This window comes from Megalopta genalis, chromosome 1, assembly GCF_051020955.1.
Source record: "Megalopta genalis isolate 19385.01 chromosome 1, iyMegGena1_principal, whole genome shotgun sequence".
Lineage (NCBI taxonomy): Eukaryota > Metazoa > Arthropoda > Insecta > Hymenoptera > Halictidae > Megalopta > Megalopta genalis.
The window spans coordinates 1406742-1420057 of NC_135013.1; the positions used below are offsets into that span (position 1 = coordinate 1406742).

At 37.2% G+C, this 13316-nt stretch overlaps 1 protein-coding gene across 9 annotated transcripts in view; it reads left to right on the plus strand.

The window, feature by feature from the left end:
* LOC117223969 (uncharacterized) overlaps window positions 1–13316 on the plus strand; it is a 117559-nt gene that overhangs the window by 81186 nt on the left and 23057 nt on the right. For all 9 annotated transcript variants that reach the window (XR_013037245.1, XR_013037246.1, XM_076518213.1 and 6 more), the window contains one exon: window positions 2433–2607. Coding sequence is in view for 7 of the 9 variants with exons in the window: in XM_076518213.1 (XP_076374328.1) it covers window positions 2433–2607 (175 nt within the window). In the remaining 2 variants the exon portion in view is untranslated. The remainder of the gene's footprint in view (window positions 1–2432; window positions 2608–13316) is intronic.

Sequence of the window (13316 nt, forward strand, 5' to 3'; positions counted from 1 at the left end):
TAATAACCATAAATAATAACTATGCATAATAATAATAATAATAATAATATAATAACGGCGCGTAATAATAATAATAATTGTGCATAATAATAACCACATTCTATCATACTATGTTATATTTGATATAACTATGTGATATTTTAATATATTACAATTATAGTCAGCTGAAAATAATGAAATAGCGCTTTTAAATTCTTCGAACGATTTAACCGTCTCGCATTCGATCGATTTATTTATAAAATTTGCGCATAAAGTTTGCGCAAATCAAGGTTCCATTCTATTTCGAATATTACATAAATCCTATCACAGAGGATCCAGCGTGTCCATCGATCGCGTTCGCAGCTCGTTACGCCGGCAAAGCAAATCGGTCAATCGTAAATCGGCGGCCGCGTCCGTGGACAAACGCGATCGGCGTTTGGCGGCCAGTCGCTCTCGAATCATGGCGCCGCATCAAGAGTCGTTTTTCGAACGCGTCGCGCGGCACGGGCGCCCGCGCGCGAGATATAGGGGCGCGAGGGAAGTTGGCCAGCCTGTGTCTCAGGAGGTGGCCGACTGAGAGTAATTTCGTGGCTCCGGGTTATATTTAAACGGGAACAATGCACCTGATCTGGAAATTCGCGGTTGCAGCCGCGCCGCGAGCAACGCCGCCGCGCATTTTCACAGAGAATACGGGACCAGGTATCCACATTTTCCGCGGCTGTGCGTAATTCGACTGCCGCGTAATTCCAACGAAAAGATTGTGCGACGACACTGCGCGCAGCGTTCGACTCGGCGAGAACTCGGATTTCGCGGATATCTGATCGAGATCGACCACCGGCGAATATTTCTCGCGATCCCGAGATATTGTGATCGCTGTAAATTTCGGAGCCGGAGCGAACGTTAGATCAATCATTTTGTGGAGGATCGATCGGCGAACGATCGACTCAGTTCAGTGATAACGCAGGAATTTTTAGTGATTCGGAGCTGGATTTTCGGCTTCGAGGAAACTTCTGATATTTATTTCGATGTTTAGATTTAGCTGGAATTTTTAACAATAGTTGTAATATTTATATTTGTAAATATAAAGATAAAGATAAAATATTTATATTCATAAATATGAAGATAAATATAAAATATTTGTATTTATAGATATGAAGATAAATATAAAATATTTGTATTTATAAATATGAAGATAAATATAAAATATTTATATTTATAAATATAGAGATAAATATAAAATATTTGTATATATATATATATATATATATATATATATATATATATATAAAGATAAATATAAATATGAATAATAATATTTATATGTAAAAATATAGATATAAATAATAATATTTATATTTATAAATATAAATATGAATAATAATGTTTATATGTAAAAATATATAGATATGAATAATAATATTTATATGTAAAAATATATGGATATAAATAGTAATATTTATATTTATAAATATAAATATTTATGATATTTACAAATATATTTATATTTCGCGAGAATTCTTAGAAACGTATGTTTCGGATGTCAGGAATTTTCGAAAGTTCAAAGTCCAAGCTCGATACTTTTTCAAAGCGATTTCAAAGCGCTTTTCGTTATTTTTACCGCTAAATGTGTACTCCAGAGTGGAATATTCATGTGAATGTTTTCGATTAGTTCATGTTCTCAACGTACAACCCTTCTGTGAAACAATTCGACGCGAATATTAATAATAGTGACGGTGTCAGGACTGCGCATACTGTTTGAAAAATTGCAAATTAATAAATAATATTTTTTACTTTATTTTAATCCATAATTAATTAAATTATAATTGTAATTAATTTATCATTATATATAATTAATTCAATTTATATTTCATTTATAATTATAATTATAATTATTTTCATTTTTATATTTCATTTGTAATTAAAATAACTAAAATGCACTAACAATTAGCGTTTTAAAAAGATCCTCGCGCCTAAAGGGTTGATCCTAAAATTGAAACTTTCGATTATTCTGCTCTATTAATAGTAAACGCCGTTGGCTCTCGCCAGAAAGCGAATAATTAATAAACGAAATACTAAATAATTAACTAAATAATTAACAAACGAGATAATTAGATAACTAACAAACGCTAGAAAAAGAATATACAACCGTTCGTTAATTTCACGGCAGCCATAGCTGCGTCCACTCGAATCCAAGCGCGTAAATTTTTTTCCTGCGTATTTTTCCATTTGTTCCATTATTCGAGTTCAACGTTGCATCCGATCGAGGTCAACTAATAAAATCGAACTAGCTGCTAGAAAATAATATAATTCGATTGGATCGTTCGTAGAGGCCACTGTCTAAAAAAAACGTTATTAAATGTTATTAGCGGTCCAACGGTACTAACGGCGTTAAAAAATAGAATAAATTGCGTTCGGGGAAATTCGATCGGCTGAATCGAGCGTCTACTTTTCAGATCCAATGGCTGTTTAACGATCGACCCGTCCATGGCAAGGATTTCTTGGTGTCGGTCAGCGGGGATCGTCAGGTGCTGACCATTCCGGAGACCGGAAGCACGCATGCCGGCACTATTTCCTGCGTGGCGGAGAACGCTGCTGGCAAAGCGATTTGCAGCGCTCGTCTAGATATTGGTAAGTTTCTCGCAAATCTATGAAATAACTCGGAAACGTTCGCGGAAAGAAGTCCATTAGCGAATGCTTTTAATTCGGAACTTTTTAATGCTCGCTGTTTCTGACGGACATTTACGTGGAATAATGATCGATTTTTGTTGCAATCGAAAAAAATAATATAATAATTATACGTCAAAGACACGATTCGAATTTTATTCTGTTAGAAACGTTTAATATTCGCATTCAGGTGTTAAGGGAATTTTATTCTGTTAAAAATGTTTAATATTCGCATTCAAATATTAAGAGAATTTTATTGTTCTAAAAATGTTTAATATTCGCATTCAAATATTAAGAGAATTCTATTCTTTTAAAAATGTATAATATTCGCACTTAAATTGTATTCTTTTAAAAAATGTTTAATATTCGCATTAACATGTTATTGTATTCAAAATGTTTGATATTCGCATTAAAATTTTACTCTTAAAAATATTTAATACTCGCCATACAATTTTATTATTTAAAAAATGTTTAATATTCGCATTAAAATATTAGTTTCTTAAAAATATTTAATATTAGCATTAATATTTTAGTTCCTTAAAAATATATTTGTATAATCATTAATATTTTACTTTCTTAAAAATATTTGTATAAGCATTAATATTTTAGTTCCTTAAAAATATTTGTATAATCATTAATATTTTACTTTCTTAAAAATATTTGTATAAGCATTAATATTTTACTTTCTTAAAAATATATAATATTAGCATTAATATTTTAGTATCTTAAAAATATTTAATATTAGCATTAAAATTTTATTCTATTAAAAATACGTAACACTCGCAAAAATATTTAAAGCTCGCCTCTCGAGATATCGATTTCAATTTTGAACATTCATTCGCACATCGCGATTTTTACCAATTTAAATCCAAAACGTTCGCATCGTCGATTTTAATCCGAAAGCAACCCCCTCGTCGCAGGGGGCGGGGGGGTAGTATTACCGAATATTCGGCTTTCTTATTCGATTGGACACGTCGTTCGAATTTTCCATAGACTATAAACGGTGGCGTCGGTGGTCCGAGATGCCTCGGTTGCGCGTCTATTCGCGTTGCGGTCGTTAAAATTCCAGGTGGTGTGCCGTCGCCGATCGTAGAGAATCATATTTCGAGGCTGCCGGTTATCTTTTTCGTTCCGTCGCGTCGATCTTTCGGTTCGGCAACGATTTTTATTGCCGCCGCGGTGTTGCGTTGAAATCCGTTTACGCGCGTTGCCAGAATATCGTCGTATCGGCCGCAACGGTGCCACGGGTTATTAATAAACGTACGGCCGAGTCGCATGGCGGCGGCGACTTCATTCACGACGTGGCCGACGCATGCCCGTCCCGACGCGTCCCGACGCGTCCCGTCGCGTCCCGTCGCAACCCCTCGCGTCCCCCCGCGTCCCACCGCGTCTCGTTGCGTTCCGTCCTGTCCCGTCCTGTCCCGTCGCGTCCCGTAGCGTCCCATCGCGTCCCCTCGCGTCCCGTCGCATCGCGTCGCATCCCTCGCGTCGCGTACCCTCGCGTCCCGTCGCATCGCATCGCGTACCCTCTCGTCGCGGCCCCTCGCGTCCTGCCGCGTCCCGCCGTATCGCGTCGCATCGCATCGCGTCGCGTCGCGTCGCGGACCACTGTCATTTCGTTCTCGTTGAGCGACGAGAAAGATGAGACACGATATTTCGATACCCGCGCAGCTCGTGTACGCGCGAGCGCCGAGAGGACGACGTTGCGACACAACGCGCACGGCTAAGCCGTGAAATTCGACACCGTTCTCCAACACCGACCTCACCGAAATCGCGACGTTCGATTTGCCGGCCGCCGCGAGATCGTTTGCGGACGCAAACTATGCATTCGCGAGCCAAACGTTTTTTACCTGGGAAAACCGATGTGCCGGTGTTCCCGTTCGTTAGGGTAAATTGGATCGTACTAATTGATTGTTGGTTCACGTGATAAAGAATTGTTCTCAGTTTATTTTTGTCATTTCGTAGTTTATTTATGCAATTTCTCATTTTGTTTTCGTAATTTCTTGTTCTTGTTATTTGTTAGTTTATTTATGCTGCTTGTTGGTCTATTTGTGCTATTTGTTAGGCTATTTGTGCTATTTGTTAGTCTATTTATGCTATTTCTTATTTTATTTATTCTATAAACATTCTATTTATACAATTTATTATTCTATTTATTCTACATCTTGTTCTGTTTTTGTGATTCCTTATTCTATTCTTGTAATTTCTTATTTCATTTATGCTATTTCTTATTTTATTTATACAATTTATTGATCTATTTATGCTATTTCTTATTTTATTTTTGCTATTTCATATTCTATTTATGCTATTTCTTGTTCTGTTTTTCTATTTCCTTATTTCCTTATTTGCAAACAATTTGGAATACTTGAAATTCGTTAAAACTGCGACTGCCGCGAACAATTGAATACTTCGCGAGGGGCAGAGTGTCATGGATTAATTTATCCCCGAAATTACGCGAGTCCGCAGTCGATGAATAACAAACTTTCTGCCAAGGTACAGGTTGGAAATAGTAGCTGAATATTTCGGAGAGACGCTAAGCTCGAGGAAATGTCGCAAATAGACCGGGAATCCCTCTACATATATGGCGTGTGCGAATAAAGTAGGACTTGTAGCTCGATTCTTCAAAAATTACTATAAACTAAAAAAGTTAAACTAAACTAACTAAATATATATATATATATATATATATATATATATATATATATATAAAATAATATATAAAAGTATGTATAATATAAATGATATATATAAATATATATATATATATATATATATATATATATATATATATATATATATATATAAATAGTATAAAAGTATTAATATAAGTATACTTTTATACTATTTTATATATATTATATTATATTATATATTTTATATATATATTTAGTTAGTTTAGTTTAGCTTTTTTAGTGTATAGTAATTTTATATATAGCTAAACTATATTATAAAAGCTATATATATGTAGTATATATGTATATATAAAGTAATATAAAACAGCTGTTTTTTCGTGCTCCGTGAAGCTAGTGTCAACAGCGAATCGAAACGTCCTTATTATTTTTCCCATCGCCGCTCTCGTTTCATCTTTTCATCGAACAAATCGAACATTAATATTCCAGATCGCGCGTCGGAGTGCAAAAATTTCGACACGTCTCGGTTAATTGAATATCAGCGTTTCGAATGTATGTATGTATGTATGTAGCTGTCGGTCCCTTTTGATACGGATTTAGTTTCGCCGCGGTCAAATGATATTCCTCCGATCCATTACCGCGAACCCGGTGTTATATGGACGGGAGGGTCTTATTTTTAACCGGGCCGACTAAACAAACTTCTTTTCTCTTCTTTCACCGGCAAAAAGTCACTTTTGAGTCACGACTAATATTAGGTCGGCGCGCATGCCGCGGCAATTAAATCTGACGTTTCGTACGCCCACCTGTACGCGCCTATGTATGTATGTGTGTGTGTGTGTGTGTGTGTGTGTGTGTGTGTGTGTGTGTGTGTGTGTGTGTGTGTGTGTGTGTGTGTGTGTGTGTTTGTATGTACGCGCGCATCGAAGTGCAGGCGTAACCGTGCGAAAACATTTAGCCGGCAGTAGCGCCGCGTGCATTAGCGGCAAGCAGTTCTCTCTGATCTTCAATTCGGCGATGACTGGGTCTAGCGGGACCCGCGCCGCCACGTTATTAGAACCACGCGTTATTGAATTTTATGGATTCACGACGAAGATGAGAGCTGGTGGTTTCGCATTTTCAAATGCAAAATTCTATGCATTTTTAATGTATTTTTTATGTATTTATTTGGATTTTACAGACTTTTTATGCATTTTATATATTTATTTGCATTTTATGGATTTTATGCATTCATTTGCATTTTATTGATTTTATATATTTACAATGAAAATGGCTTGGTGGAATTTAATTCAACATGAAAATTGAATGAACTTATTGAATTGAATGAATTTATTTAGGTAATGTTCGTCGTAATCGATGGAAATGAACAATATATTTTGTATACAGATGAAAAATGTGTGATTACGGTGTATAATATTTATAATGTACATTTGTAATAAAACTTGAGCTCTTGAATACAAATTCTGTAGTGAAAAGAAAAATAAAACTTTATTATATAACTTAAATTCATATACTTTGTAATAAAACTTAAATTCGTATGCTTTATAATAATACTTAAATTCATACATTTTCTAGTAAAACTTAAATTCATATATTTTCTAGTCAAACTTAAATTCATGTATTTTCTACTGAAACTTAAATTCATATACTTTCTAATAAAACCTAAACCCATATACTTTCTAATATAACCTTAACCTCATATACTTTATAATAAAAATTAAAGTCATACACTTTACAATAAAACTTAAATTCTCATATTTTCTAGTAAAACTTAAATTCATATACTTTCTAATAAAACTTAAGTTCACATACATTACAATAAAACATTAATTCATATACTTCACAATAAAACATAAATTCATATACAAAATAATAAAACTTCAATCTCTGTATAAATTTCTAACAAAATTCCAATATTTATATATAACAAATTCATGTCCAGACACACAAGAAAAAATAATAAAACTTCAATCTCTATATAAATTTCTAACAAAATTCCAGTATTTACATATAAGAAATTCATGTCCAGACACAAGAAAAAATAATAAAACTTCAATCTCTATATAAATTTCTAACAAAATTCCATTATTTACGTATAACAAATTCAAGTCCAGACGAATATAAATAACGTCCGAACGATAATCGTCAACTAAGAACAACGAACGTACGACCGAAACGCGTTCATTATTCGGGCTAACCTTTGACCGACACGGAGGTCGCCGTTCATCCGAATAGAAGATGAGAGAGAGAGAGCCCGGTGTCGAAGCTTTCGATGCCGGTCCAGTTGGTCCCATGTCCCGTGTCTCATCCCCGTTGATAGGTCAGTTCCGCGTTTCCCGTGTTCTCGCAAGCTTGTCCGACTGTTCCGTGTATCGCGCGGTGTCGGGAGCAGAACCCCGGCCCGCCGCGGCCCGCGCTTGGCTCTTTCTCTCTTTCGGCCGGCGCACACACTCGGAAACCACGTTATTTTTGTCGGCACGAATACCCGGCACGTAGCCTAGTCCAGAGTCGCTAACCCAGGGAATTTAACCGCGTCTTCTTCGGGGAGTCGTCGCACCGAGTCGAGCCGCACCGACACGAACCGTCCTCGAGTGCCGACCCTCGCGCATCGTTCTTCTTCCGTCCTGTCATCGTTCGATCATCCCCGAAAGCTCGAGTCTTCACCGTCGCAGTCGTTTATCGTCCTCCATCTTTGATTGATCGAGATCGGCGCGTCGATCCTCCTGCGTTCAAGGTACGAAATCGATCGGAATCTCTCTTTCTCTCTCTTGCTCTCTCTCTCTTACTCTCTCTCTCCCTTGCTCTCTCTCTCTCTCTCTCTTGCTCACTCTCTCTCTCTTGCTTGCTCTCTCTCTCTCTTGCTCGCTCTCTCTCTCTTGCTCTCTCTCTTACTCTCTCTCTTGCTCTCTCTTTCTCCCTTGCTCGCTCTCGCTCTCTCTTGCTCTCTCCCTCTCTCTCTCTCTCATTTACTCGCTCTCTCTCTTGCTCTCTCTCTCTCTCTCTTCTGGCGGAACCGAGGAATCGTCGTCGCATCGGTTTTTGGAATTTGTTTATGTCCTCGATGCGGCCGGAGGCGGCCACGCGTTTCGCGTGTGCGGAATGTGACAAATGTTTTTCGAAATTGTAGCTCGAGCATAGAACTGTATATTCATATTTTTATATTATATTTATTATATTTATATTTTATTGTATATTTTATTATATATTCTTTTTTCTCGCGGAGAAATGTTTTTCCTTTTGTCCGGGCTTTGTTGGTGTTCGGGGGTGCGTTTGTTCGTTGTTGGTAGAGACTGAGAGAGAGAGAGAGAGAGAGAGAGAGAGAGAGAGAGAGAGTGAGAGAGAGAGAGAGAGAGAGAGAGAGAGAGAGAGAGAGAGGTGGAGCTGTCAGGTGTGAAAATAGCTTGCGAGATTGGTAACGGTAATGCGACGAAAAGATGCAGGTGGTTTGTTCATATTTCTTCGCGACTCCGTTCGCTTTCGTAATTAGCGGATCGCGGGTCTTTGCGCGATTCGAACATTGTCCCCGTCTTATGCAAGACGCAAGAGCCGGGTGCGAATTTTCCTCCTTTTTCGAATCGTTTCGATCCGACGAAATTCGTGCGTTAATATTCTTGGGTTCTTCGAAGCTTCTCAATGTTTCAATTTAGTTTTGTGTTGTAAGTGTATAAAATTCGTAGTTCAAATAATCTCAGGGTTTTAATTTAATTTATCAATTATCTGAATTTATTGTGCATTTTAATATTTATTATCTATTTTAATTTATTACTTATTTTAAGTTATCATTTATTTCTGATTTATTACTTAATTTCATTTATTACTTATTTCAATTTATTCTTTATTTCAATTTATTACTTATTTTAATTTGATATTTATTTCAATTTTTTATTTATTTTAACTCATTACTTATTTCAATTATCATTTGTTCTATGAACTAATATGCTTCAAGATTTTATTATCAATTGAAAATGTAATAATCAGCAGTACAATTAATATGAACAGCGTTGCATGGTTCCTGGGGTGCACTTTTAATTATATTAAATTTTTTATTTTATATATTTTCATTTTTTTTTTATATAAATTATATTAAATCATATTTAATTTCAAAAACGTCAGATCTAATAATTTTCACAATTTATATAGCGGTACAAGCTTTACATATTTGACAATTGTACAATATCGTATGGTACATTGAATTATGGTATTATTAGAACATTATGGAAAATTATATTGCGACATTATTAACGCAACACGTTATTAGCATAGAAAATTTAAGTCCTGAATCTAGATTCTAAACGTGTTAAAATATCGTCTAGAACAAATAGTAAAAATGCACGGAGAAAATTCGTCGAAAAGTTCAGCGAAATATCGCATGGTCCATTTAATAGCTCGCAATTAGATTCGCTCTATTATCGAGGTTCCATTAAAAGGACCGCGAATAGGTCTCCCTAACGTTTGTTATTCTTCGGATTCGCCGCGTTCGGATCGACCACTAAATTTCGCGCTCGGCGACCGCAATTTCGGTTAGATCTTGTTCGACTTATAAATTGCGGCCCAGTGCTCGATTTCCGTCGCGGTAGACTGTAGACGAACGACAGACACTATTTCTGTCGTCGATCAGGCTAGCGTGGTGCCATGCCGGTTACCATGGGCTCGCCGATTCCCGTGCCTTTCCTGTTTCTTTTCGAACATAATTCGTTTTACATTCGTTGAATAAGACAATAATAATCCGTCCGCTCAAATATAAACGGAACGAAAGAATTCTTTTCATTCGTCTATTTAATTTCCTTCAAATTTGCGTTCTTTTATTCTTTATTTTTTTATTATTTATTATTATTTATTCTTTTATTCTTTCTATTCTTCTGTCTTGTTTGTTTTTGTATAGAAAAGAGAACACTTAACGTGTCGTATTCGATGAATATAGGATGTATTAAATTGTTTTCTTAAAAAATAAATAAAATGAAAGATTACGAAGTCGCTAGCAGTCGCGAGTACTCGCTAGCAGTCGCGAGCAGTCGCGAGTACTCGCTAGCAGTCACGAGCTGTCGTCAGTAGTCGCTAGCAGTCGCGAGCAGTCGCTAGCAGTCGTGAGCAATCGCTAGTAGTCGCGAGCAGTCGCACTGGAACGAGTAGTCACGAGTAGTCGCTAGCAGTCACTAGCAGTCGTGAGTAGTCGCGAGCAGTCGCTAGCAGTCGTGAGCAATCGCTAGTAGACGCGAGCAGTCGTGAGCAATCACGAGCAGTCACTAGCAGTCGCGAGCAGTCGCGAGCAGTCGCTAGTATTCGCGAGCAGTCGCGCTGGAACGAGTATTCGCGAGCCGTCGCGAGCCGTCGTGAGTAGTCGCTAGCAGTCGCTAGCAGTCGCAAGCAGTCGCGCTGGAACGAGAAACGTCCCCGGATTCTCGGGCTGATATTTCGCGAGCTGCCCGCGAATTCGGGACAGGTTGCCGCACGGATTCCGTGGTCCAGATATGCTGAGACGAATAATCCCCGTCCCGAAAGCGACGGGGCGAGCTTTTTGAAAGCCGGCCAGGGAATGCGACTTCTTTCGATTATTATGAAGTACGGGATTTGAACGGACGCTCCGTAAAGATCTATTACCGGGTATTTTTAGGAAAGTTTGCAATACCATCTCTCACTCTCCCTGTCTCCCGCCCCTCTCTCTCTCTCTCTCTCTCTCTCTCTCTCTCTCTCTCTCTCTCTCTCTCTTCGGCTGACGATTGCGAAACGTATACTTCCGTTCGAAGTTTCGAGGCGCGACATGATTAGTCGAAGTGTTCGACACGCATAATCGAGAGAAACTTCATCGCGATCGAAAGCGAATATTCGCGTTGCGATCTCGTGTTCCTCACACAGAATACTGTGTAATTTCACAGTGATTTATGTACATGAACAAACGGACAGCGTCGAATTTTTAAACAATTTGGTATACGATTTCTCACGAAGTTAGATTATTTTTAATTATTTCCGATTCAATTACAATGGTTGCGAGAAACCATTAAATTATTATGCAACATTATTATTATAATCGTATCTTCTCTTCCCAAATTGTCCATTTTTGTGCGCAATCTGTGCGTCAATTAGAGAGACATTACTGTAAAAATTATGAAATAATCGAATCTATTCACGCTTCCTGAATAATATGAATTGACTGACGACGATCTTCGCCGCCGTTCTCGGCCAATAGCGATCGAGTGCCGCGGCAGTGGGGCAGCTAAATAAGTGTGGGGGTGGGGGGAGTATAAGCGCAAAGGCGCCTTCTTGTCGCGCGAGGACTATACGTTGTTCCGCGTACAGTAATGTCTCCCTTACTGACGCTCAGATTGTCCACTAAAATGGATAATTTGGGAAGAGGAGATACGATTATTCGAGCCTTGCGGCTCGTTTTTATAATTGTGGACAATTTATAACTATAAAAATAAACCGCAAGGCTCGAATAATCGTGTCTCCTCTTCCCAAATTGTCCATTTTTGTGCACAATCTGGGCGTCAATTAAAGAGACATTTCTGTAACTTGCACGCTAATTGCAGCCTCCGATATTATATCGGAGAGGGAAAAATTAGGGTAGCGATAATAACCGAGGGAAATGGACGAAACAGTATTAGAACATTATTTAAGAATTTAATAACGAATCTAGCATCGGTCTACCTGTGATTCGGAGCCGAAGAGCCGCGGAATTCTTGCAGCCACGATTACACCATCCGCGCACGGATTCTAATTCCGGATTCAACGATTCTATTGCTAGCGTGTCGTGACATCGATTAAACCGGCCGCCTATTAATTAAAACCGCGATTTCGAGGGAGCAAATCGATCCGGTGATCACCGCCGACGAACTTTCACGATCCGGACGACCGAACGAACGATTACCGGCGAGCCTCCGCCTGTAATTAATACGATCTGGAATATCTAACTCGTGATTCGACTCGTATCGGATTTATTGTAATTGATAAGCTGTTTAATCGGCGCTGCAACTTTCACGATATCGATTTCATATTTGTGTAATAAATGGACAGAAGGTACTCGCGTGTTCGCAAGACATATCTGAGTCGGTGAAATGTGAAAGGATGCTTAATATTAATGTATTGAAACGTATTTAATAATGATATTATCGATTAATTTATTATATTAAGGTTATATTTATATAATAGCATTATCGATTTATTTATTTTATTAGTTTATCATACTAAAATATATTTAATAATAGCATTGTTGATTGATTTATTATATTAAGATATATTTACCGATAGTATTATTAATTAATTCATTACATTGAAATATATTTAATAATGGTGTTATCAATTAATTCAATATATTAAAATATATTCAATAATAGCATTATTAGCATTAATAATAATTATTAACAATTATAATAGCATTATTATTACAGTTTAGTATAATAAGATATATTTAATAATAATATTATTGATTAATTCATTATTCTAAAACTATATTGAATAATAGTATTACCGATTAGTTTATTATAATAAAATATATTTAACGGCGATATTATTCATTAATTGATTCCGTTGAAATATATTTCATATACTCGACGATTCAACGGATTTCTCCGTGAAACATTAAACGACAAAATTTTGGAGTCGTCAGTTTCGAATTCGGAGCAATCCCGAAGCGTAAAGGAACCGATGGCAATGATTACGCTCGTGTTATCGTAGTTATTAATACATATTAAACGTAACCCTATTCGAATCGTCAAGGTCCCTCCATCATTATTCACCGTCCCCGTCTTATTCGGAGCTTCGGTCAATAAACCAGATACGCGCGGAATTCGTACTCAAATACACCTACTTGCGTTTCGAAGGAAAACAAATACGGTCGTTCGATGCACATCACATTTTCCTACCGTCTCGCTTGCTGCAGCAACCCGTGGATAACTGGATTCTTTAAAACGATAATTACATAATCAAGAGAACACACGAGTGAACACAGGGAAAGGTGAAATAGGTGAACGAAAAGAGAGTCATCCAATTTTCTCGTTCTTTCCTATTCGTATTTATGTTTGCATAAAATATAGAAAAGTTCACAGTGTT